Below are 26,423 nucleotides of genomic sequence, written 5' to 3'. Positions count from 1 at the left end.
TCTTGCGGCTTGCCCAATCTCACGATTTCGATGACATCATGCTTCCCACAGCACCTCGGTGGCCGGCGCTCCGCCCCCCCCACATACACACACTTAAAGGGACATGTTATAAAAAAAAAAAAAAAAATCATTTTTTTTTTTTTTCATTTTTTTTTTCATTTTTTTTTTTTTGTTGATGAGTAGCTTTGGGGGGGCGGCGCCCCTGCGCCCACTATGGACGGGCCGCCACTGCTTATGACAGAGGAGTGTCTCTTCTCCCCATTTTGAACAGGTGCAGGGGTGTGTAATACATTTGATGCAGGTACTGTAGCTGGATCATCTTGTCTTTTGCAGATTAAACTGTGTCTATATAAGAAATAAGTACATTTTCCTCCCATAATTCAGCTGTCAGCTCTGGAAGTATTATACACCCTGTCTCCCTAGTCTTCTGATTGTACCTACCTTCCACCCATATCAGTGTGGTATTAGTTTATTATGTGTAGATCTTCAGTAGGAGCTTTTCCAACCTAGTATTATGGCAGTTTTTTTTTTAACTGGCCGTTGTCTCCCGACATTCGGCTCGTGTATACGGAACTTTAGAGTTAAAAGTGAGGAATGCAGAGGACACCAGTGTGGGCAGTATGTGCAGGAGAAGAAAGCAGGGGTTATGACATTGGGCATTATGTGCAGGAGATCAATTATGAGTATGACGTTGAAGTTTGCAAAAACTTGCTCATGGGGTGATAGGAAGAATAAGAGCAGACAGCGGCAGAGTAGAAGTTGCCAGGTTGCACTGTTGTTATCCCACCCAAAAACCAATCCACGTATCTCAGAGCAAGCCCTAATCTGTCAATAATGTGGCAGTCCCTGGCTTGCTCTCAGATCTCCCAATCAAAATATGCAGCATGGTGTATCCAGAGAGACATAGCTGCTCCCAGTGTGTATCTGTGCTTGGTTTACCTTTTTTATTTTATTTTTTTATGTCCTGTATTGCATGGAAAGTGATAAGACATTTAATGCCTTCCCCTCAAGTAGTACATCTCATCTTTATTTACAATTTTTGGTTGACTGAAAATAACAAAGTGGAGAACCTATTCTGCATTGTTCCCCTACAATGCTACATTTTACCAACAGGTGGCACTGCAGGTTAAACCTGTGATTTGTAGCAGTCCCTGTCCCAGTAGGACCTATAAACATACCTCAATTGTAGTTGTAAAAAAGGCGTCAGCAGGGAAGAGAACAGGAGTCACAAGGGCAGAGGACAGGGACCAGCAGGGCAGAGGAAAGGGGGCCACCAAAGAATTTTATAGTGGGCAGCAGGGAAGTATACAGGAGTAAGCAGGACATGGCGTCGTGTTGTAAATCGATGCGCAAACTGTTGGCGCTATATAAAATCTTTATAATAATAATCATAATCTAGCGCCATGGGCAAAGACAACCAACTGAAAGCCCCAGCACTAATCTGCACACTCACCCCCTAAATATGCATTCCTTCTGCCAACCAAAATTCTCCTCAAAACAAAAATTCCCCCTTTTCAAAATTACCCTCTCAGCACAAAACTTTTCCCCCCTGAAATATCGCTTCCCAGCTCAATCCCCCCCTCCCAAAAACACCCCTCCTACCACAGATTATCTTTCCCCCTCAAATCCTCTCCCAACACACATTCTCTCCTCCAACCCCCCCAGCACAACCCCCCCCACCCATATACCCACTCCGAACATAAATCCCCCCCCCCCTTCTCCTAGTACTAATCCATCCCCCTCTCCTCCACAAACCTTTCATTCCAAATGATTGTTACCCTCCCTTCTGTGTTCCCAGTACAGTTCCTTCCCCCCTCTCCTGCTAAAATTACAGAAGATAACACAGGATCACGCTTAGATCAGGCTGTATCTCCTTCAAGGACTGCTCATCTCCTGGCAGCAGGAAACATGGGTAGGGGTGGATACTCAAATTATATATAATCTGATCTGAGAGTGATCCTGTGTCGTCTGCTGTCTGGTAGCGCGCTGTTCTGACAGGAGGGGGGAGAGCACAACACGGCCCACATCTCCTCCTTGATATACATAATCAACGTAATCAGAAATGCAATTGATATTTAAGAAAGGGTAAATAAGCACTTGTAGACCCTGTATTTTAGGTTTTCTTATTTGACCTTTATCATATTCACAGTTCTTTCTGTGTACCAGGCAGGTCCATCTGGATCCTGTTAGCACACTGAAAAGAGTCTTTGATTTCTCAGACTAAAGCTGGACAGACATGACTCTAAATCCGCCTGGTTCAGCAAGAATCTATGGCCGTTCCTATTCATGAGAAGTCGATCTCTCAGTCGACTTTTCATGAACGGTCCTGCTGGAAAATTTCTATTCAATCAGCACTGATCAGTGTAGTCAGAGAGCAGGGGAGTCTCAGTGACTACTCCGCTGCCAGAATACAATGACACAGCAGGAAGGATTCGAATGTGTGGGTGCGGGGGGATCGGTTCAGTTTTTATTGTCCAGCTCTCTAGGTGAACTTAAAAACTGAACCGTGTATAATCTATCAATCAACTTTTGTACAACCAGCCAGTGGAATATTTTCTCTGATCAGCACCGGCGATGGAGGTCTTCCCGCTGTCCGCATACAATGGTGCAGCGGGAAGGATTTCCCCCATCCACACACTATAGCCGTTAGCAATAATCATTGTGTGTTCTCCCAACCCGGAGAGCTGAAAGAGTGTTTACTGGTTCTTTGGCCCCACTGAAAGATGCATTGGCGACTGGTTGTATATTAAAAAAAAAATTGGGGGGGGGGGGGGGCGGCGGCGGTAAACAATCAACCCGCACTAGCAACATTGGTATGTAACATAGAGGATTTACTTCAACAAAAGCAACTCTTTGGTATCTAACATATAGGATACGCTTAAAAAATGTTGCGTGTTACATTTATTTAAAGGTTTTTTATGTGTTTTTTTTTTTTCCTTAAACAGACCCTTATGTTTTTGGTTAGAGATTGGAGCTTTCCTTATGAATATCCCTATGGAGAAGAAGGAGGTGCAAAGTTCCTAGAGAAGAGGCTGAAGGTATGTGCACTGTCTGTTGTTAGCTGTTCTTCATATAACCGTTCGTCCAACATCTAACTGAAAGTTATTCATTAAAAAAAGGAGTTGATTAAATTCAATTTTTTTTCTTTGTACACTGATTTGTAACATTTTTATCATTGGCTACACTGTTTTTTAAAAAGGTTTATTCAGATTAAATTTTTCAAGAGTTTCTTTTTCAAACGTGTTACAACCTAAACACATACACAAGATTTTTTTTTTTACATACAATGGTACTCTGCTACAGCAATAATTTTTCTGAATATTAGAAAAATATTCATGCGTTCGGTGCCACATAAATAGTATGGGTTCTGCAATGTGTGTGTGTATACACTACAAATAAGTCAGCAGTCAATGTGTATGCGTGTGTGTGTGTGTGTGTGTATGCATGTGTGTGTGTGTGTGTGTGTGTGTATACAATACAAATAAGTCAGCAGTCCAATGAACATTAGCAGGAAATAAAACTGGTTGGTATCCCTAAATCAGAATAATGGACCAATAATCAAACAGATACGGAAATGGGACTTTAGGTATTCCTCACCAGTGTTCTATATACAACATAATTCCAAATGTCATAAAAGTACAATTTTATTCATAAACAATATAAAATCTGGTATTTAAAATTGTAATGCCAAAAGGTTTGGGTATACTAGTAACTAGACATGTCAGCTTTGTGCGCATTTTGCATTTTTTTTTTAAGCTTCTTCAGGACATTTGGTATAACTGTTTTTCATATCCAATGACAGCTTCACCAAATGTTCTGAAGACGCAAAAATAAATAGCGAAACACGTAGACAAAGTATGTTTTCATAAAAGTACCGTCTAGTAGAGGGTAAGATTTTAATTGGAGGATTGGTTAACAGCCCATTCTGCATATGGTTTATTTAAGTCCTGGCTATATAAAAACAAACTATGCCCTGTAAAAATAAATAAAGAATTGCGCTAATCTGTGATGGGGCAAAGATACTAGGAAGGTGTTTTAAAGCACATCTTTCCAGATATGACATCTAGGTCCTCCTCCCGTTTGTCTCCACAGAGTAGTAGAAAGTTCCTAGATTTATGTAGCAGGTGTACATAAAGGGAGGGTATTTGTCCTTTTGGTATCCACAGAGATCATTAACGTATGTGAATTACTATTTTACTAAAGGTCTATTGCCAAGTATTTAGTAGATATGTACTTCCATTTCCAAAAACGTTCTTCAAATTCTTTGGCCTGAACTTGTCAGTTTGCAGAATTCTATCACAAATTAGTTTTTAGCGATTTGTAAAGCTTACCTTACACTTTACAGTACAGTTTGATTGTGCAATCTTTTGCTTTTTCCTGCAAGGACCTGTCTGAATGGATACAGAGTGAAACATGGTTCAGGTAGACCTAGTTGTATAAAATTTGTACATTTAAATTGTAATGTGTATGGCCAGATACAGTGGGGTTGTTTTACTAAAACTGGAGAGTGCAAAATCTGGTCAAGTTGTGCGTGGTAGCCAATCAGTTTCTAACTTCAGCTTGCTCAATTAGGCTGGGTTCACACTACTACACTACTTTCATCCTACTTTGCTCTGCTACATTGGTCCTACATTTATCCTACATTGGTCCTACTTTCATGAACAGGATACTACTTTGGTCCGACTTCAATGATATTCAATGGGCTGAAGTAGGATCAATGTAGGACCAAAAGTAGTACAGGGAGCATTTTCAAAGTCGGACCGACTTGTGTAGGACCAGTTAAGACAGCTCTCATAGGGAAACATTGATTTTCACACGTCATGCTACATGAGGCTCCCAATGTAGGACCGTTTGTCGGACAAGTGTGAACCCAGCCTTTAGGCATTGACAAAAATAAAATCTGGAAGTTGATTGGTTTCTATGCACAGCTGCACCAGATTTTGCACTCTCCAGCTTTAGTAAATCAACCCCCATGTGTTTCCATAGATGAGTATTTTTGTTAGTAATAGGAGGGTTTATGAGGAAGCATGTGATTGAATTAATGCGCGATTCTGTGAAGCGTTCTTTTAAAACTGAATTTTTTGAAGTATCGCAAAAGGGATGAATTTCTTATTAGTTACAATATGAGGTTGAAGACTTGCCTGTTGTTGATGTAGCGTAGGTGCACCTAAAGCTGCCTTTTCAACATGACTTGGGTAACTCTCTTTTCTATGCTTGTTAAGGATTATTCCCCCCCCCCCCCTTTTTTTATAAAAAAAAAAAAAAAAAAAACACAGGACCAAGCCTTAGTTGGTTGAGAGATTTTCCGGGATGTGTAGAATTATTTTGTATCTCATGTGCATTAATTTTTGAGCAGATACAGGGAAGAATATTTGGGGAGTTTCAAGTCCTGATGAAGCTAGATTTGTAGAAATTAGTGCAAATGTCACAATTTTTTTCTCCAGGTAAAAGAACACCAGCATGAAGAGATCCAGAATGTACGAAAACACATTCACTCCTGTTTCACCAGCGTCAGCTGCTTCCTTCTCCCACACCCCGGTCTCAAAGTGGCAACTAGTCCTCAGTTTGATGGCCGCCTGAAAGGTCAGTCATATTGTTGCTTGTACTGGAAAGATTTGATGAATGATGGTCATGCCTGCTCTTTCAACCAGTATGCAGTGGAAATTATTTCCATTGCATACACTTTGGTCATATACAGCTGTATAAAACCCACAAAGACATTGTCGCTCCGCTCACGCAGGTATTGGGCATTGATGGACCATGAAGGAATTTTTTGACACACAAGATAAATTAGATCATAAGCTTGGCTTGTGATATATTAGGAGTCATCCTTCTACCCTCTACTGCTGTAATGACTGGTTTTTCGAGTTAAGAACACCTGTCAGCTTGAACTAGACTGTCTATTCCCTGACCTCTGTCATTAACAAGGTGTTTTCGTTCATATACAGCTCACTGGATGTTTCTCCTCTCACATAATTTTCTGTACATTTTAACCACTTGAGGACCGCCGCACGATGATATATGTAGACAAAATGGCATGGCTGTGTACAAGGGCGTACATGTACGTCCCCTTTAAGATCCCAGCCATGGGTCGAAAGTGCATCGCCAGCTCCACGCTCGCGACCTGGTCCTCTTCTCCGTGACTGTCCCCGCGGGAACAGCGGACTCGATCGCAGTCGGTGTCCCGGGATCGGGTCCCAGAGAGGAAGAACGGGGAGAGGTAAGTGTAAACAAACCTCTCCCAGTGCTTCCTAGTGAGCCTGTCACTGATCGTCTGTTCCCTTTCATAGGGAACAATGATCAGTGACGCCACACCCCCCACAGTAAGAATCACACATTAGGGCACACTTAACCCCTACAGCGCCCCCTCCTGGTTAACCCCTTCACTGCCCGTACCATTTTTACAGTAACCAGTGCATTTTTATAGCACTGTTCACTGTAATAATGACAATGGTCCCAAAATAGTGTCAAAAGTGTCCGATATGTCCCCATAATGTTGCAGTCACGATAACATTCGCTGATCGCCGACATTACTAGAAAAAAAAATTATTAATAAAAATGCAATAAAACTATCCCCTATTTGGTAGACGCTATAAATTTTGCGCTTATTGCGATTTATTTTTATTTTTTACCAAAAATATGTAGAAAAATACGTATCGGCCTAAACTGAGGAATTTTTTTTTTTATATATATTTTTGGGGGATATTTATTATAGCAAAAAGTTTTTTGTTTTATAGCTTTATTTTTGTTTAAAGCGCAAAAACTAAAAACCGCAGAGGTGATCAAATACCACCAAAAGAAAGCTCTATTTGTGGAAAAAAAGAAGCCAATTTTGTTTGGGAGCCACGTCGCACGACCGCGCAATTGTCGGTTAAAGCGAAGCAGTGCCGAATCACAAAAAGTGGCCCAGTCTTAAAAGGAACACCAAAGTAAATTTTTTATTATTTTTTTTTTTTTTTGTAAAATAACAAACATGTTATACTTACCTCCACTGTGCAGCTCATTTTGCACAGAGTGGCCCCGGTCTTCTGGGGTCCCTCGGCGGCTGTCTCGGGTCCTCCTCGCAAGAGCTTTCCACCTTCATGCGAGCGAGCATAGGATGCATTAAGGTGAAAAAACATTTACCTTTACAACCCCTTTAAGCTGCATAATGGTCCGGGGCTTAAGTGGTTAAAGGCATAATGCATAAAAATTCCAGGAGATTAAATGCCTAACCTGGTATCTACAGCCATTCCTTGGTCACAGTCGGTTAGATCATGCATCTTTCTGTAACTTGGTCGCACAGTAGATGAGCCTATTAAATGTCTTAATTATATATAATATATATTCAATATCATCCACATGATGTGCGGTTTGTCTATTTGCTTTAAAGTTGAACTATAGGCAAAACTTTAAACAATATTTTTTTTCGCCATCTATGTCGCATTGGGGACATTTCCCTTAAATTCCTGTCCGATAGCCAAACAGGAAGTGAAAGGAAATCCCTGCAAATTAAGGGAATTCTTTGGGGACCCCCTGGTCACCAGAACTAGTGTCGCCATTGGAAGATTTCCCCTCTCTTACTTTTCTGGGGACAACCCAAAAATTGGGATTTTCTTTTACTTTCACGTTCAATGATAATAGTAAACAGGACAAATAGAGAGGGTGAATCTCCTTAACAGGGACACAGACGGCAATAAAAACGGACAAGCGTTCCAATTCCTCTACACTCTATTCAAAACGTAAAAAAAAGTTTTGCCTTTAGTTATACTTTAAGGACCAGGCGTAGCTTATAAAGTAGCCACTGAGGGTTTACAAACTTGACAAGTGTAAGACCCCATACACACTATACAACTTTTGTTGTCTGATTTTCTTCAGATTTACCAAAAGCATATAGTGCAAGTGTCTGCCTGATTGCATACAAATTTAAACTCTTAAGGTTTTATCTCATATTATATGGTTTTGGTAAATCTGAAGGAAAAAAATCTACAGAAAATTGTATAGTGTGTATCCAGCTTTAGCAGCAAACTTTCCTTTTGCGTTACAATGTATAAAATGGGAAACAGATATTAAAGCACCTTCTCTTAGACAATTTTTTGGTACAGTCACAATTTATTTATAAATGTAAATTCTTTTAATGTACATAACAGGAATGCAGTAGGGGTTTCATCCTACTGAACTCTGTTTTTTTTTTCTGGTGACTAAGCTGGCCATACATGGGTCAGTTTTTTTTTTTTTTTTTTGTTCAGTCAGTGGGTTGAACAAAAAAAACGACCCAATTCTCCCATCCACACATTCAATGTGAATGCAGGAATCCTCTCTGCTATGTCATTATATTCTTACAGCGGGACTCCCCCACCGCCAGAATACACTGATCTGCACTGCAGTGCTGATTGAATGGAATTTTCCCAGTAGGATTGTTCATGAGAAGTCAATCAATAGATCAACTTCTCATGAACAGGGATGGCCATAAATGAAATGAAATTGTCCAGCTCAGCAGGAACCAGATGAATTTTGAACCATGTAAGGCCAGCTTAAAGTGGAGTTCCACCCAAAAATGGAACTTCCTCTTTAAGTGACAGTGACCCCCTGACATGCCACATTTGGCATGTCATTTTTATGGGCGGTGAGCAGAAGCCCTCTTTTTAGAGGCATCCATCTTCCACTTCCTCCTAGGGCTCTGTGGCGCCAGAAGGAAGTTCACCTCTCCCCCTTCCCTCCCTGTAATCTTCTGGGACAAGTCACAGGTCCCAGAAGATTGCTCGGTCATTCAGAACGCGCAGCTCGCAATGTGGCTTGCGATGCGGAGGGGAAGAGAGAGCAAGCTTTCAGTCGGCCGCATCGCTGGACCGTGTGACAGGTGAGTGTCTGTTTATCCAAAGTCAGCAGCAACACTTTTATGTAGCTGCTGACTTTTAAATGGATGGAACTCCGCTTTAACTTAATTACCCAATTAGATAGGACTTTTGTTATGCACACAGAAAATTTTACATTTTATATTGTTAACATGACTTACAACTGTTTTTAAAAAATGACTCTTGCTTTCAATGTTACTAGCACAGTGAATATTTTTTTTTTTTACAGCAATAACATTTTTTGTAAATAAAAATAAAAATCTCTCTGTAGAATGATGAAGCCAGTTGTCTAATAAGTCTTTTAAAGAAGTTTGTGACTGGCCTCCTTTAGGGCCAGTTCACACCAGACGCAGTTCCGTGCACATTTTTTCTGCACTAAAAATGCATGCACAGTGTTTTCCATGTATTCCAATGGCTCTAGTTCACACCATTGCAGTCAGTTTCTGGTCAGTTTCCACTGCAGAAACTGACCGGAACTGACTGTATTGGTGCAGAAAAAAATGGAACTGCATGGAACTGTATCTGGTGTGAACTGGCACTTAAAGCATATCTGTACCTGGCTGCAATTGTTTTTTCTTTTTTTTTTGCTCTTGATTTTAACCTGGTAGTCCTGTGAATAACACACTTCCTGTCTCTTCGTGGCTACACTCCTTCCTCCACTCTATCTATGGAGGCACCCATGGTTGTCAGGCAAGCTGGACCACAAATGTCTGCCTTTGTTCATCTTCACTGCTTTATAGACACATGAGAGAGAGCATTATTTTTGCTGTTTTCAGCCCACAAATAGAAGGGTGAATCTTCCCCCAGCAGGCAGATAAACTACAATAAAACTTGACAGAGGGTCTAACCCTTCTCTGTCCACAAACTAAAAAAATAACAAATTTGCCTTTACGTGCACTTCAACTATTATATGATTTGTCTTTTGTTTTCAATAGACATTGCTCCTGAGTTTACAGATCAGCTGAATGCTCTGGTGCCACTTATACTGGAACCTAGTAGCCTTATGGAGAAAGAGATAAATGGTGCAAAGGTTACTTGCCGAGGACTGCTTGAATATTTCCGGGTAAGTTCCTCTCTTTATATGACCTTGTTCTTAGTTTGTGGATGTTTCACAATAAAACAAGTACAGCTCTTGTATATTTACTACTGTTTAGAATGTCTATATCTTTTCCACATGTAGTGCTCATAGGTTTTAGAGAGGGCTCATTCTGCTGTAAAGATAAGTTGTTGTTATCAGTAAAATGATACCTAAAGTAAATAATAGAAATGGTAGTGCCGGTTCACACTGGGGCAGCTTCAGAGTCGGCTGACTATGAAGCCGCCACACACAGCGTGACCTCTTTAATAGAAGTCAATGCAAGCTGCTCTGAAGTCGCCCCCAAGTAGTATAGTCGGAGCAACTTGAGTCGATCCCATTGCACTGCACGGAGCGCGACTTGTCAGGCAGCTAAGTCACCTGACAGGTCTCCCCAGTGTTAACCGGCACTTAGTGAAAACTGATTTAATACAACGGAACTTCACCCATAACAACTTGATAAAACATAATAAACAGCAATAAAACCCCTTTAACACTTGCGCGCCTTTTAGGCGTTTTACCACTAGAAATGGCGCCTCTCAGGCAACTCGGCCTTACACACGGGGGCGGTTCGCTTGCAGGTAGGGAAAAAAAGTCTTGCAAGCAGAATCTTTGGGGTGGTACGGGAGAAGTGTATACACCGCTCTTGCACCGCCGCTGCCAATTGAAATGAATGGGCAGCGCCGTAACACAGGCGCTATTACAACAAAAGCACCCAACTAGCCGAGAAAACTAGCAACGTTTTACCGCTAACGACCGCACCACCCCAGTGTGAAAGGGGTCTAAATCATAAAGCGGAACTAAACCCATTGATTTAACTGCTTTAAAACAATTTTACGTTCCGGGAATGCTGGGATTGCTAACTGTCACGTTTGCTTGTGTCCTCAACCAAACTGTAAAACCATCAAATGTCTGGTGTCATAAATGATCACATGCAGAGCAGAGTGAGACACTGTATTATTGGATTTTAAACACTATAGACACTTATTTTTAATGTTTTACATAGCTGTACCTGCAAAAGCGGCCAGCCTGCAGTGATCTAGCAGGACTTAATTTTCTGACTAAAGTTCCACTTTAGCTTTAAAAATGTGTCCAAACCAAAATAGCAATCTCCCGTCTATATTCTTGCCTGCTGTTATGGAGGTTGGTTCAAGCGAGTGAAATTATTGACATAAGGGCCGTATTTTGCTGCCTACCTCCTTACCCCAATACTCCACTTGTAAATACTTTCAGTTGTAGTCTGTTCCAGTCTTCTACACTGGTAGAATCGGAGCAATCTGGAAGGCAAATAATACACTGCAAAGGGAAAAAAAATTAAATGATCAACCATAACAATCGCCCACCCATCCTTTAAGTATATACCATATCTGACTCCTCTTAATGATTGGTTAGTTTGGGCAAAACAGACAATTCCAATCTCAAGGATCATTCTTTTCCTGGTTATGAAAGCATAAAATGACTACAGAGAGATTACCATTCTATCAAGCAGATAACATTATCAAACTGCATCCTTGGTGAAGGGTGACCTTTTTAATATGCTATTGTAAACCATCAGTATTGTCATTCTACTTTGCAAAAAGGTTTCATTATAAGTTTGTCAAGTCTGATTTTGTGTAATAAATCTACTTGGTTAATTTTTTTTTTAATTTTTTTTTTAGGCTTACATAAAAATATACCAAGGAGAAGATTTACCACATCCCAAATCTATGCTACAGGTATGTAGGATTTAATTTGCCTTTCTCAACTCCATTCTTTTATGACTTCTTCTGAATTAATGGTTTCATATCTTTGCTCAGGCAACTGCTGAGGCCAATAACCTGGCAGCGGTGGCTTCTGCCAAAGACTTATACAACAGCAGCATGGAGAAGGTGAGTGGATGTGTGCGCCCTTACCATTGTCACCAGCTATCGGCAAATCCTGTGTATGCCTAATCATCCTCTTAACTTTTCCTTCAATGGCTTAATAGTGTCTTATTGATGTTGTTTGATTTTTGGAACTTTGTTGCATGCATTTTTGTTTAATTATTGTAGGTTTTGTTAAGGTAGAGGACACTGGTGATCTTCAAAGGAAACTGGTAATGTTTGGGGTGCCTCACTGCTTTTCTCTCCTAGAAATGTTATCTTATTGGATAGTTGCTGACCAAGTGGCTTCAGAACGGCCAGTCACTGACCTAAGGCTGCATTCACACCTAGGCGTACAAAATCGCGGCGTTTTGTGCCGCGAATTGCAGCGTTTTGTACCGCGATTTGCGGCGACAAAACGCAGCGATTGTGAATGCAGCCTCACCCCCTCTTTAAAGATGGTTCACATCTATGCCGAAAGCCGCCTGAAAAAAAGGTCCGGGACTTTTTTTCAGGCATTCAGCGTGGAGATGTGAACCATCTCCATAGAGGGCAATGTGTTTTCATCCCTCCAGCGTCTCGGGGCTGCTGCAGCGTCACACTACAGGCGACAAAGCGCCTAGGTGTGAATGGGGGCTTAGGGAACTATGTGAATCCGGAGGAGGGTTCACTCATTTGCTTTGGATTTTTGGTGGGTTCCCACTTTCCCTGAATAAAGGGTCTTCTACTATGTTAACAGCCGTTGTCCTTTTTTTGGGAAGGTTGGAATGAGGGTTGTATTCATAATAGTTTCTCCTTTTAAAAAGAAAACGGTTTAATGAGTTTAATACCAGGCAGCAAAAGCTAAGAAGTTAAGGGTTCCAGAGGCTGATGCTTCTAAGAAATGTCCAGCATGCTCAGATCTCAACTGAGGAAGTTCACATAGGTGGTCAACAGGGATCTCCCCTATCGGACAAAGGTCATCCCATAAAGGGTGTCCCAATTTTGTATTGAAAATGAACCCTTCCTCCCTCTTTCTCCTTTCTTTCATTTTTCTGAAAACTATTGTCTCTTTTTAGGCAATGCCACATGGATTTAAAAACATTGCACTGACCTGTATATATATTGTCGGTAACACATCGATAAAATGCCATAAGGAGCCACTGGAGACATTCTTTGCTATTTGTAACCTTTGATCGTTTTTGTTCAATAAAATATATTGAGGGAGAAAGTGAAAACCCCTTTAATAAAATAATGGAGTTAGTTATTGCGCAACATATTTTAGCTAATTAAATTGCTAAGGATAGAAATGTTGAGCAGTCATTTTAACCACCTATGGACCGCCTCCTGCACATACGTCAGCAAAATGGCACGGCTGGGCACATGTACGTACAGGTACGTCCTGTACATGTACCCAGCCGTGGGTCGCGCGCACTCCGGGACCCGATCGCTGCTGGGGTCCCGCGATCAGTCCCCGGAGCTGAAGAACGGGGAGAGCTGCGTGTAAACACGGCTTCCCCGTTCTTCACTGTGGCGGCTGCATCGATCGTGTCATCCCTTTTATAGGGGGACACAATCGATGACGTCACTCCTACAGCCACACCCCCCTACAGTTGTAAACACACACTAGGTGAAACATAACTTCCTGTGGTTAACTCCCAAACTGCAACTGTCATTTCCACAATAAACAATGCAATTTAAATGCATTTTTTTATGTGAAAATGACAATGGTCCCAAAAATGTATCAAAATTGGCTGAAATTTCCGCTATAATGTCGCAGTCACGAAAAAAATCGCTGATCGCCGCCATTAGGAGTAAAAAAATAATAATAATAAAAATGCAATAAAACTATCCCCTATTTTGTAAACGCTATAAATTTTGCTCAAACCAACCGATAAACGCTTATTGCGATTTTTTTACCCAAAAATATGTAGAAGAATACGTATCGGCCTAAACTGAGAATTTTTTATATATATATATTTTTTTTTTTTGGGGGGGGGGGGATATTTATTATAGCAAAAAGTTAAAAATATTGCATTTTTTTCAAAATTGTCACTCTATTTTTGTTTATAGCGCAAAAAATAAAAAACGCAGAGGTGATCAAATACCACCAAAAGATAGCTCTATTTGTGGGAAAAAAAGGACGCCAATTTTGTTTGGGAGCCACGTCGCAGGACCGCGCAATTGTCAGTTGTCCTTTAGCTGCATTTTGGTCCAGGTTTTAAGTGGTTAACAATAACTGTAATTGGTTGCTTTTTGGCAAAGACACAATGCACTTTATATTTCATATGAATATTTGTCTCTCTTGTGTTTCTTGTTATAGATTTGTGGTGGTGAGAAGCCATATGTGTCACCAGATGTCCTGAGAGATAGAGATGCTGCCTGTAAGGACGAGGCCCTGTCTCAATTTGACCGTGCAAAAAAAATGGGAGGAGTGGAGTTCAGCCAACAATACAGAGAAGAGTTGGAGAAGAGCCTTGATGACGTGTATTCTGCTTTCTGCAAGCACAATGAGAGCAAGAACATCTTCACAGCCTTCCGCACTCCAGCTGTACTTCTAGCCCTGGTGGTTGCATTATACATGGCTTCTGGCATCACAGGATTTGTCGGTTTAAGTGTGGTGGCACAACTGTTTAACTGTGCAATGGGGCTGCTGCTCATTGCACTCCTCACATGGGGCTACATCAAATACTCTGGACAGTACAGAGACCTTGGCAAAGTTATTGATTCCAGTGCGGATTATGTTCTTGAGCAGGTAATACAATGAGGCCGTTTTGTGTTATTTTGTAGACTAGAAAGCATTTACTACATGCTGCACGCCCACAGTAGATTTATTTTTTCCCTTTTTATTGGTTGAATTAGATGACTTGTGTCTTTTTTTTTCAACCTGACTAACTATGTAACCATTTTGGTGTGGACAGGCAGCGCAGGCAGGTTGGACAACATACCTGTACATCGCAGCCTGTCCTCCAGGTTCGGATTGGACACCGCAAAGTTTGGCATCAGATTTCAGCCAATCGGCTGTGTCCAACTAAAGACAGAGGGCCAGATTCAGAGAGAACTTACGCCGACGTATCTGTTGATACGCCGCGTAAGTTCTAGGAATGCGCCGTCGTATCTATGCGCCATATTCACAGTACAAGATACGCCTGAATTTTGGCTTCCTACGACCGACGTAAGTCTCCTACGCCGTCGTATCTTGGGCGCATATTTACGCTGGCCGCAAGGGGCTCTTCCATTGATTTACGCGTTGAATATGTAAATGAGCTAGATACGCCGATTCACAAACGTACTTACGCCCGTCGCAGTAATCTACGCCGTTTACATAAGGCGTACGTCCGGCGTAAGTTTACCCCTCATAAAGCAGGGGTAAGTTATGTTAAGGTATGGACGTCGAAAACGTCGGAACGGCCGTCGTATTTTACAGAAGTCGTACGTGAATGGGGCTGGGCGTAGGTTACGTTCACGTTGTAGGCATTGAGCCGGCGTATCTTAGGGAGTATATGCGACGTGATTTTGAGCATGCGCTCGCATGCGCCGTTCGATCGGCCATTCATTTACATGGGGTCCCGGTTAATTTCAATACATCACGCCCACTACCTGCCTACTTTGAATTAGGCGGGCTTATGCCGCCCCATTTACGTTAAGCTGGCGTAAATATGGGAGCGAGTGCTTTGTGAATACTCAGCTTGCCTCTCAATGTTACGTCGGCGTAGCGCATATGAGATGCGCTACGCCGGCACAAAGATACGCTGATGTACCTAATTCTGGCACAGAGTTCTTACAAAAACGCAGAACTCCGTGGTGCATAGGAACAGCAATCTAGCTGTTTCTTCTCCCTACAAAGCAGGGAGAAAAAACAGCCAGATCAGAAAGTAAAAGTAGCACAAATTACACTTGTTGGGCACACAGTTAACCTCTAGATTTCCCCTAGATGTTACCCCTTCCCAGCCAGTGTCATTGTTACAGTATTATCACTAATCACTGTATTGGTGTCACTAGCAACATCAGTGTCAGTGACCCTCCTAGATAGTGTCTATTAGTTCCAGATTGTCTGCCACCCTATCACAATTACACTATATATCGCTGAGCATGGCCAATACAGTAAAGCATCTATAGCTGCGTAAAATGCAGTATACACAGTGCTGTGAAAAAGTATTTGCCCTTTTCCTGATGTTTTTTTTCTTGTTTGCATATTTGTCACACTTTAATGGTTCAGATCATCAAACAAATTTTAATATTACCAAAGATAACCTAAGTAAATACAAAATGCAGTTTTTAAATAATTTCATTTATTAAGGGAAAAATAGCTGTTTGTTCAAACATGCCTGGCCCTATGTGAAAAAGTAATTAACCCCCCCTTGCTAAATCATGAATGAACTGTGATTAACCAAATTTTTTTGAAAGTTGAGTTAAATTTCTCAGAAAGCTGAGTTAAATTTCACTTGCTATACCCAGGCCTGATTACTGTCAGACCTGTTGAATCAAGAAATCACAAAACAAGCTGTCTGGCAAAGTGAAGCATGCTAAAAGATCTCAAAAAGCAACACAACATGCCGCGATCTAAAGAGATTCAAAAACGGATGAGAAACAATGTAATTGACATGTATCCATCTGGAAAGGGTTACAAATTACCTCTTGGGGAATCGGGAAGGAGTTTTTCCCCCCGCTAGGTGGTTCCTCTAGATCAGGGGTCTCAAACTCAAATTACCTGAGGGCCACAAGACAACTTTTCACATACCATGGGGGCTGCATGCAAACTTTCAAACTTCAAAAACAGCACTGGTGTCAGCGGACGCATTATTAACCCCCCAGCACTGGTGTCAGAAGACCCATTATTAACCCCCCAGCACTGGTGTCAGCGGACGCATTATTAACCCCCCAGCACTGGTGTCAGCAGACCCATTACTAACCTCTAGCACTGGTGTCAGCGGATGCATTATTAACCCCCCAGCACTGGTGTCAGCGGATGCACTATTAACCCCCAAGCCCTGGTGTCAGCGGGCACACTATTAACCCCCAAGCCCTGGTGTCAGCGGGCACACTATTAACCCCCAGCACTGGTGTCAGCAGACACATTATTAACCCCCAGCACTGCTGTCAGCGGACACACTTTTAACCCCCAGCACCGGTGTCAGCAGACGCACTATTAACCACCAGCACTGGTGTCAGCAGGACGCACTATTAACCCCCAGCACTGGTGTCAGTGGACATATGCTATTAACCACCAGCACTGGTGTCAGCAGGACGCACTATTAACCCTCAGCACTGGTGTCAGCAGGACGCACTATTAACCCCCAGCACTGGTGTCAGTGGACATATGCTATTAACCACCAGCACTGGTGTCAGCAGGACGCACTACCCCCTACACTCCATAAATACCCTCCCCCAACACTTCACAAATATCCCCTCCTCACCCCCTCTTCAACCCCACAGTCATTCCACTAAGGACTTTGCTCAGCCTCTATTTGATGGCTCACTTACCTCTCCTCCTGGCAGGCAGCTGGTGGTTTTTTCTTCTGCCTCCCGAGTCCTCTGCTCCTGTCATGTCCTGGCTCAACACAGGCCTAATGCCAGGGCATACAGAGAACCCAATGATCTGCCACCCTGAGGTGGCTCAGGACCCTGGTTTCGGGGCTGGGCACAGCCTTCGAGGGAGCAAAGATCTGAACGATCATCAGAGCCTCGATGGGCGGATCCTCTCTCCCCTCTGTTCTCTCTCTGCTCTCCTCTGCTGTGTCGTTTGCTGCACGGGCGGCGCTGCAGCAGCATGCAGGAGAGAGGACACAGGAGATGGGGAGAGAGAGCTCCCAGCTGCTGCGCAGTACACACAGCACACTCGTCCAGGATCGGCCCTGCCTGCGGGCCATTTGTAACCGGGCCGGTACTTTAAGACTCCTGCTCTAGATCAACTGTGGGTATCCGATTGTGTATATAGCAGGGGTCTCCACATTTTCTAAACAAATGGTCAGTTTACTGCCCTGCAGATTTTGGGGGGCCAGATTGTGGGCAGCGGGAGTGGAATTTTTTTAGTATAAGTGTGAGCAAACATAAGCACATTTGATATGGGGGGGTAGCGCCCTGTTGTTGGTATCATTGGGAAGAATGGTGCCACATTGTTGATATCAGTTGGCAGAATAGTGTCTCCTATTACTGGGAGGAATATGCCCAAAGGGCCACCGTTTGGAGACCACTGGTATAAAGTTTATTATATATTTTTACCCTTTAATTGGTTGAACTAGGACTTTTTTTTTTCAACCAGACTAATTATGTAACTAAGTGTGACAAAAATGTAAAAAAATAAATAAAAATCAGGAAGGGGGCTAATAATTTTTCACAGCACTGTATGCCATAGTTTGTAGACACCGTAACGTTTCCAATTAATATACACTTATTGGGATTTGTTTTACCAAAGATATGTAGCAGAATACATTTTGGCCTAAATGTATGAAGAAGTTTGAAATCTTTTAATTGGAGGAAAGTAAAAATGAAAAATTAACCACTTGCCCACCAGGTAAATTCTGGCACTTCTCTCCTTCATGTGAAAATCACAATTTTTTTGCTAGAAAATTAATCAGAACCCCCAAACATTATATATTTTTTTTTAGCAGACATCCTAGGGAATAAAATGGCAGTCATTGCAATACTTTTTGTCACACCGTATTTGCGCAGCGGTCTTACAAGCGCACTTTTTTTGGATAAAAATCACTTTTTTGAATTAAAAAATAAGACAACAATACATTTTGCCCAATTTTTTTATATATTGTGAAAGATAATGTTACGCCGAGTAAAATGATACCCAACATGTCACGCTTAAAAATTGCGCCCGCTCGTGTCATGGCGTCAAACTTTTACCCTTAAAAATCTCGATAGGCGACGTTTAAAAAATTCTACAGGTTGCATTTTTTGAGTTGCAGAGTAGGTCTAGGGCTAGAATTATTGCTCTCACTCGAACGATCGCGGCGATACCTCACTTGTGTGGTTTGAATACCGTTTTCATATGCGGGCGCTACTCGCGTATGCGTTTGCTTCTGCGCGCGAGCTCGTCGGGACGGGGCGCTTTAAAAAAATTTTTTTTGGTTTTCTTATTTATTTTTATTTAGTTTTATAATTTTTTACACTGAAAAAAAAAAAAAAAAAAAATTGATCACTTTTATTCCTATTACAAGGAATGTAAACATCCCTTGTAATAGAAAAAAGCATGACAGGTCCTCTTAAATATGAGATCTGGGGTCAAAAAGACCTCAGATCTCATAATTAGACTTAAATGCAAAAAAAAAAATAAAAAAAAAAAAATGTCATTTTTTCAAATGACAAAAAAAAAAATGTTTCTTTAAGAGGCTGGGCGGGACTGACGTTTTGACGTCACTTCCGCCCAGCAGAGCTAGGAGGACGGGTGAAGGAGATTTCTCCTTCAGTCCCGTCCCCGCTCAGCTGCCGGACACATCGGATCCCCTCCGCCGCTACCGACGGCTCCGGTAAGCGGCGGAGGGCGCGGGAGAGCGGCGGGAGGGGGGGGGCCCCTCTCCCGCCACCGATAACGGCGATCTCGCGGCGAATCCGCCGCGGAGACCGCCGTTATCGTGTACACCACCGCCCCCTGAAAAGATGAATATCTCGGTTGTGGCAGCAGCTGCTGCCGTTATCGAGATATTCAACTTTAAAAAGGAGGACGTCTTTTTGACATGGGGCGGTGGTCAAGAGGTTAAAATACAATGGTTGGATAAGTGTGCACACCCTTAAGCTAATACTTTGTTGAAACACCTTTTGATTTTATTACAGCACTTCTTTGCAAAAACACTCCAAATCTGTCAGATTGCGAGGGCATCTCTTGTGCACAGCCCTCTTCAGATCACTTCACAGATTTTAAATCGGATTCAGGTCTGGACTCTGGCTGGGCCATTCCAAAACTTTAATCTTCTGGTGAAGCCATTCCTTTGTTGATTTGGATGTATGCTTTGGGTCGTTCTCATGCTGAAAGATGAAGTTCCTCTTCATGTTCAGCTTTCTAGCAGAAGCCTGAAGGTTTTGTGCCAATATTGACTGGTATTTGGAACTGTTCACAATTCCCTCTACCTTGACTAAGGCCCCCTGTTCCAGCTAAAGAAATAAAAAGCCCCAAAACATGATGCTGCCACCACCATGCTTCACTGTTGGTGTTGTGTTCTTTTGGTGATGTGCAGTGTTGTTTTTGGACCAAACATATCTTTTGGAATCTTAGTAAAAAGTTCAACCTTGGTTTCATCAAACCATAACACATTTTCCCACATGCTTTTGGGAGACTTTAGCTGGGCTTTGATGTTTTTTTTGTAAGAGGCTTCCATCTTGCCACTCTACCCCATTGCCCAGACATATGAAGAATATGGAAGATTGTTGTCACATGTAGCACACAGCCAGTACTTGCCAGGTCTCTTTTAATGTTGCTGTAGGCCTCTTGGCACCCTTCCTGACCAGTTTTCTTGTCTTTTCATCAATTTTGGAGGGACATCCAGTTCTTGGTAATGTCACTGTTGTGCCACAATTTCTCCACTTGATGATGACTGTCTTCACTGTGTTCCATGGTATATCTAATGCCTTGGAAATTCTTTCGTACCCTTCTTCCGACTGATACCTTTTAACAATGAGATCCCTCTGATGCTTTGGAAGCACTCTGCAGACCATGGCTTTTGTTGTAGGATGTGACTAGGAAAACGTCAGGAAAGACCTACTAGAACAGCTGAACTTTATTTGTGATAAATCAGAGGTGCTTAAAATAATGACGGGTGTGTACTGACTCCTGTTTAACATGAGTTTGAATGTTATTGCTTAATTCTGAACACAGCTACATCCACAGTTACAGGTAAAGGAGGGGGTGTGCGCACGTATGTAACCACATCATTTAATTTTTTTAATTTTTACTTCTTTTCCAAAATATTTCAGTTTGTTTTTCAACTGAGTTGGACAGTTTATAGGTTGCATTAAAGGTGGAAAAAGTTCTGAAATTATTATTATTATTATTTTTTTTTTACATCACAGAAACCTGACATTTTAACAGGGGTGTGTAGACTTTTTATATCCACTGTGTGTGTGTGTATATATATATATATATATATATATATATATATATATATAATCTCACAAAAGTGAGTACACATTTTTGTCAATATTTTATTATCTTTTTCATGTGACAACACTGAAGAAATTACACTTTGCTACAATGTAAAGTAGTGAGTGTACAGCTTGTTTAACAGTGTACATTTCCTCTCCTCAAAATAATGTCAGTGTAATTTCTTCCGTGTTGTTACATGAAAAGATATAATAAAATATTTTCAAAAATGTGAGGGGTGTACTCACTTTTGTGAGGTACTGTATATACTAGAGCTGCACGGTTTAATCATTAAAAAAAATCATGATCTCAATTCTACCACATCACGATCTTCATCCAGCATTTCTCAGATTCTATGTAAACAGTGCAGAGCTGTAAAAAAAAAAAAGGGGGGGGCAAATGTTTATTTACATTCCTCAGCGCTGAGAGACAGAGAAGAGATCATTTAATTATTTTAGATCAAAGGAATGAACTTTGGTCTATAAATTAGGCCAGTTTAACCCCTTAAAGACAGTCTTTTTCTGACACTTGTTGCTTACAAGTTAAAATCAGTATTTTTAGCAGAGACCCTAGAGAATAAAATGGCGGTTGTTGCAATATTTCCGCAGCAGTCTTTCAAATGCAATTTTTTCGGAAAAAATACACTTCAATGAGACAAAAAAAAAAAAATGAAACCGTAAAGTTAGCCCAATTATTTTTGTATAATGTGAAAGATAATGTTACGCCGTGAAGAATCGTGATCTTTATACTTAGCAAAAAAAATGTGATTCTCATTTTATCCAGAATCGTGCAGCTCTAATTTATACACATTCTATTGTCAAAAGTATTGGGGCACATGAACTTTAAAGGAACACTAAAGGTACAATTAAAAAAAAAAAAATAATAACATACATGTTATACTTACCTCCACTGTGCAGATCGTTTTGCACAGAGTGACCCGGATCCGTGTCTTCTGGGGTCCCTCGGCGGCTGTCTCGGCTCCTCCTCGCAAAAGCTTTCCACGTTCATGTGAGCTCCCTCGCATGGTGGAAAGCTTTTGCGAGCGCGCTCCCGTGATACAGCAGCGGCCACAGCCGCCGACTGTATCACTCGGCCCCGCCCCCCGGCGCGCCGCGTCATCCGCTGTGATTGACAGCAGCGCCAGCCAATGGCTGCGCTGCTATCAATCCGCCCAGCCTAGCCAATCAACGGCCAGGCTGGGAACCGAGCAAGATGACAAGCACGCGCCCGGGACTTTCGAACGGTGAGGTAAGTAAAACGGGGGCTCGGGGGGGGGGGGGCGGTGCTGTCAGATGTTTTTTTACCTTAATGCATAGGATGCATTAAGGTAAAAAAACTTTTACCTTTACAAACCCTTTAATGACATCCCAGTCTTAGTCCTTCGGGTTCAATACTGTATTGAGTTGGCCCACCCTTAGGAGCTCTAACAGCTTCAACTCTTCTAGGAAGGCTGTCCACAAGGTTTAGAAATGTGTCTATGGCAGGGGTGCCCAACCAGTGGCCCGGGGGCCACATGTGGCCACAGAGCCCTCTGATGTGGCCTGCGACCTCCTGCTCTGGGATGGAATAAAATAGAATAGAATACTGTTATTAAAGGTAGGTTTATTACTAAAATCGCAGTGTATATATGGACATATCTGTGTGGTTACTGGGCTGCTTTCAAACTGATCCACAGGTACAGAGAAGTGCCCCTGTGGGTTACCTGCACTGAGCCATAGACTGTTATTACCTGCAAGTTTGGTGTGCTGATAGAAGAGTGGGCTCTATAGAGCCGAGTAGGCTGCCATCCACCCGCTCTGCACATTGTGGCCCGCGACCGGTTACCAAGTCGCTTTAGTGGCCCTTGCTTTTCAAAAGGTTGGGCACCCCTGGTCTATGGGAATGTTTGACCATTTTTCCAGAAGCACATTTGTCTCCGCTCCAATTCATCCCTAAGGTGTTCTATCAGGTTGAGGTTAGGACTCTGTGCAGGCCAGTAAAGTTTCTCAACCCCAAACTCGCTCATCCATGTTTTTATGGACCTTGCTTTGTGCACTGGTGTGCAGTCATGTTGGAACAGGAAGGGGCCATCCCCAAACTGTTCCCACAAAGTTGGGAGCATGAAATTGTCCAAAATGTCTTGGTCTGTTGACTCGTTAAGAGTTCCCTTCACTGGAACTAAGGGGCCAAGCCCAACCCCTGGAAAACAACCCCCGCACCATAATCCACCAAATGATTTGAATTTGAAAAGGCATGGATCAGCAGATTTGGGGTGGAGGAACTTGAATGGCATACAGAGAGTCCTGACCTCAACCCGATAGAGCAACTTGAGACTGCAAGCCAGACCTTCTCATCCAGCATCGGTGCCTGACCTTACAAATGTGCTTTGTGCATGTAAAGAAGGCCCAATACTTTTAACAATATAGTGTGTGTGTGTGTGTGTGTGTGTGTGTGTGTGTGTGTGTGTGTGTGTGTGTATATGTATATGTGTATATATATATATATGTGTGTTTGGCATACCGGAGAGTGGAGAGATTGGTAGGCTTGCATGCCATATATTTATATGGAGTACTGTATATCGCCTCTGTTAGAGTGCCCAAAGCTTTCCATTTTAATTTGACATCCGTGTAATGCTACCAGAACTCTATAGCTTCTAACCCTTTTCTCTCAATGTGTTCTCCCTTCCACTACAGGCTACAAACCGCATGGGAAATTCTACCCGTCATTCCACAGAATCCGCCATTGGCGCACCAACTGAGAGGAAAAAGCAAAAGTAACAGCAGCATTTCCTGTCTTTCCTGCCTCCAGCAGAAGCCACCATCTTAAACTGCAGCTTTTCCAGATATGCCATCTATTTGTACACAATATACTCGACTCTTTCCAACCCAAAATTGCACCGACAAACCCCTTCATACATTTCCAATGCCATATAAAGTAGACCAGTTGCATCTTGTCATGGGCACAGCGAGCCGTGATGTCTGGTCTGTAGTACACGCTCTGCACTTTAGATCTACATCTATGGTAATTTTTCCCTATAACGCAAAAACACAAGTATTTTCATAGAGAGAGTTGATGCAACATATACATGTTGTTTTTTTTTTACTTTAGGAAATTTGTATTATTGGGGATTTACTTCTAAAGTTACCTAATTTTGCCAATATATCAGTGCAAATTTACAAGAGAGAAGTGACCCTTAACTTGTGGTATTACTATTGTACTTCATAGCAGAATTGTAGTCTAATAAGAACCTTCTGCTACCCTGCCCAACCCATCCCCTTAAATTAAAAAGTAAAGGATCACATGATCAAGTATGACATGCCTTCTGTTGGCTAATATGAGTTTAAAGCCCAATTCTGGGCTAGCCAAAACAAATTTAATCTGGCTGTGTCTCTTCCTGTATATACAGAATAAAATGCTTGTTTAATATGGGGAATGGAAGGGGCTCTAATATACAAAGGAATCCTTACGTTTTTCTATAGCCCTGCAGGCTTTTTCCCCTCCCATTTTTGGTAATGGCAACAGGTCCACCAATCTGCTCTGACATGGTCATGTACAGTGCAGGACCAGCAGCCTAGTCATGCATTTTATGTAATGATGATAAGGGGCAGCCCACATTTCAGGGCAGGATAGAAGAACAGCATCAGCTGCCAAAGAACCATCGAATAAGGTGAAAATTACTATCTATTATACTCTCATAAACTGAAGAAGCATTAAAATGTAAGGTTGCTGGGTGGGCAAGGTAGGAGTGTTTAATATTGACTATAAATCCGTTTTACATTTTTTGGATTATAAATGGTTACAATTAATGTTTAGATGTTAAATATATTCTCTTGGGTTACTTCTATGCATTCCTGGGTTTATATATATTTTTTTTTATTCCTGAAGAGGGGCCTTAGTGTAATATTAGCTTAGGTTGTGCCTTATTGCATGCCTCTTTTTTGGGGCTTATAAACTAATACTGTCCTTTCTCAAAAATTTTATAGAAGAAATGTATCTACGTCTAATCTTATTTTAGTCGACGACATGTATAACATATTACTGTTTTATGTGATATCAAAACATAAAAAGGAAACGGTTTCTTAAAGTCAATCTTTTCTCCACTTCTTCTGAAATTGCCCTGAAGAACACAATGTGCCTGCTATTATTTCTCATGTTTGGAAACCTCTCCTCTGTGCTCCATGAGCGATTACATTCATTTTTCTTTAGAGGTCTCAATTTCTTGAGCATATGTACTGGCAGCACTAAGCTTCTCTCAACCACGCCAGCTCCGTCTAATGACAGTGCCTTATTTGCTAAAAGAGAACTTTGATTGGTTGAAGAGGAGCATACACTGAGGAGCTAAGCAACTAAAGAAAGATGGGCACACGCTGAGGAGCTAAGCAACTAAGAGGGCACACGCTGAGGCGCTAAGCAACTAAGAGGGCACACGCTGAGGCGCTAAGCAACTAAGAGGGCACACGCTGAGGAGCTAAGCAACTAAAGAAAAAGGGGCATACACTGAAGCTTCTACAGCAAAATAGAAGTATTCTCGCATATAGCACTAAAGGGGCTTTTTTGGGGAAGTTGGGTAAAAACAAGCATTTGACTATCTTAAAGCAGTGTTCCGCCGAAAAAAATTAAATAAAAAGTCAGCAGCTACAAATACTGCAGCTGCTGACTTTTAATATATGGACACTTACCTGTCCTGGGTGACCGCAATGTCGGCATCCGAAGCCGATTTGTCTCTCGGGTGGAGGCGCCGCCATCTTCAGTAAGGGAATCGGGAAGTAAAGCCTTGTGGCTTTACTTCCTGGTTCCCTAATGCGCGATCCTACTGGTCCCGGCTGTCTTCTGGGTAGGCGCCGGACGTAGCATAGGTTGCTGCGGCGATCTATGCCCAGAAGTGGGAGAAAATACCTGGATTACACAGGTATCTGCTCCCTCCCCCCTGAAAGGTGCCAAATGTGACACCGGAGGGGGAAGGATTCCAAAAAGTGGAAGTTCCATTTTTGGGTGGAACTCCGCTTTAAGCTTTTAAACAGTCAGTGTGGTGGACAGGTTCACGTCAGTATTGCTTTACATAACGCCTGATGCACTATAGTAGTGTGCAAAAACAGCAGTTTGCTGTGGTATATTGCTTAGTAAGGGGCTTCGGAAAAATGTATCTATTCTATATATGGAGGTAAAGCTTACAACACATATGGGCTTTTTAAAGAGACTATAAAAAAATAACCTGCCTAGACTACCATTGTGGACAGTCTTCTGAAAAACTTAGTTGATGGTTGTCCTTTTGATCCTTTGGCTTCAATTGTTTGAACTCCTGATCGACATTCTTAGTCAGTGACTCACAAAATGCCAGGCAATCTAGTTTCCAGAAGTAGGTCAGAAGTCACAGCCCAGTACTTCTCTTACACAGGTTTCCTTTGTGCTCCCTTCCAAGCAGAATCAATGTTCAACATGCATGTTATTTTTATCCATTTACATGCATTAAGCAATTGGTAAGGTGTGATTTAATGTAAAATGTTCTCTATAAATACTGTATGTCCTGAACAACATGATGCCAACGTTTCATATATTTGTTATCTGTATTAAAAAATGTAAAAAGTGCACTTTCATTAGACCAAATTAAAAGTAATTTTTCTTAGAGAAAA

At 41.9% G+C, this 26,423-nt stretch overlaps 1 protein-coding gene across 1 annotated transcript in view; it reads left to right on the top strand.

Annotated features, from left to right (window-relative positions):
- Window positions 1-25,243, top strand: part of ATL3 (atlastin GTPase 3) — a 68,061-nt gene extending 42,818 nt beyond the window's left edge. Inside the window, exons 7-13 of the mRNA XM_040329063.1 lie at window positions 2,946-3,038; window positions 5,445-5,583; window positions 9,770-9,897; window positions 11,568-11,624; window positions 11,706-11,777; window positions 14,053-14,484; window positions 23,487-25,243. Coding sequence (XP_040184997.1) covers window positions 2,946-3,038; window positions 5,445-5,583; window positions 9,770-9,897; window positions 11,568-11,624; window positions 11,706-11,777; window positions 14,053-14,484; window positions 23,487-23,570 — 1,005 coding nt within the window. The 3' untranslated portion in view covers window positions 23,571-25,243. The remainder of the gene's footprint in view (window positions 1-2,945; window positions 3,039-5,444; window positions 5,584-9,769; window positions 9,898-11,567; window positions 11,625-11,705; window positions 11,778-14,052; window positions 14,485-23,486) is intronic.
- Window positions 25,244-26,423: the final 1,180 nt, after the last annotated feature.

Source organism: Rana temporaria, chromosome 11 (genome assembly GCF_905171775.1).
Source record: "Rana temporaria chromosome 11, aRanTem1.1, whole genome shotgun sequence".
In the NCBI taxonomy this organism is placed as follows: domain Eukaryota; kingdom Metazoa; phylum Chordata; class Amphibia; order Anura; family Ranidae; genus Rana; species Rana temporaria.
This window is presented reverse-complemented; position numbering and strand designations above follow the sequence as displayed.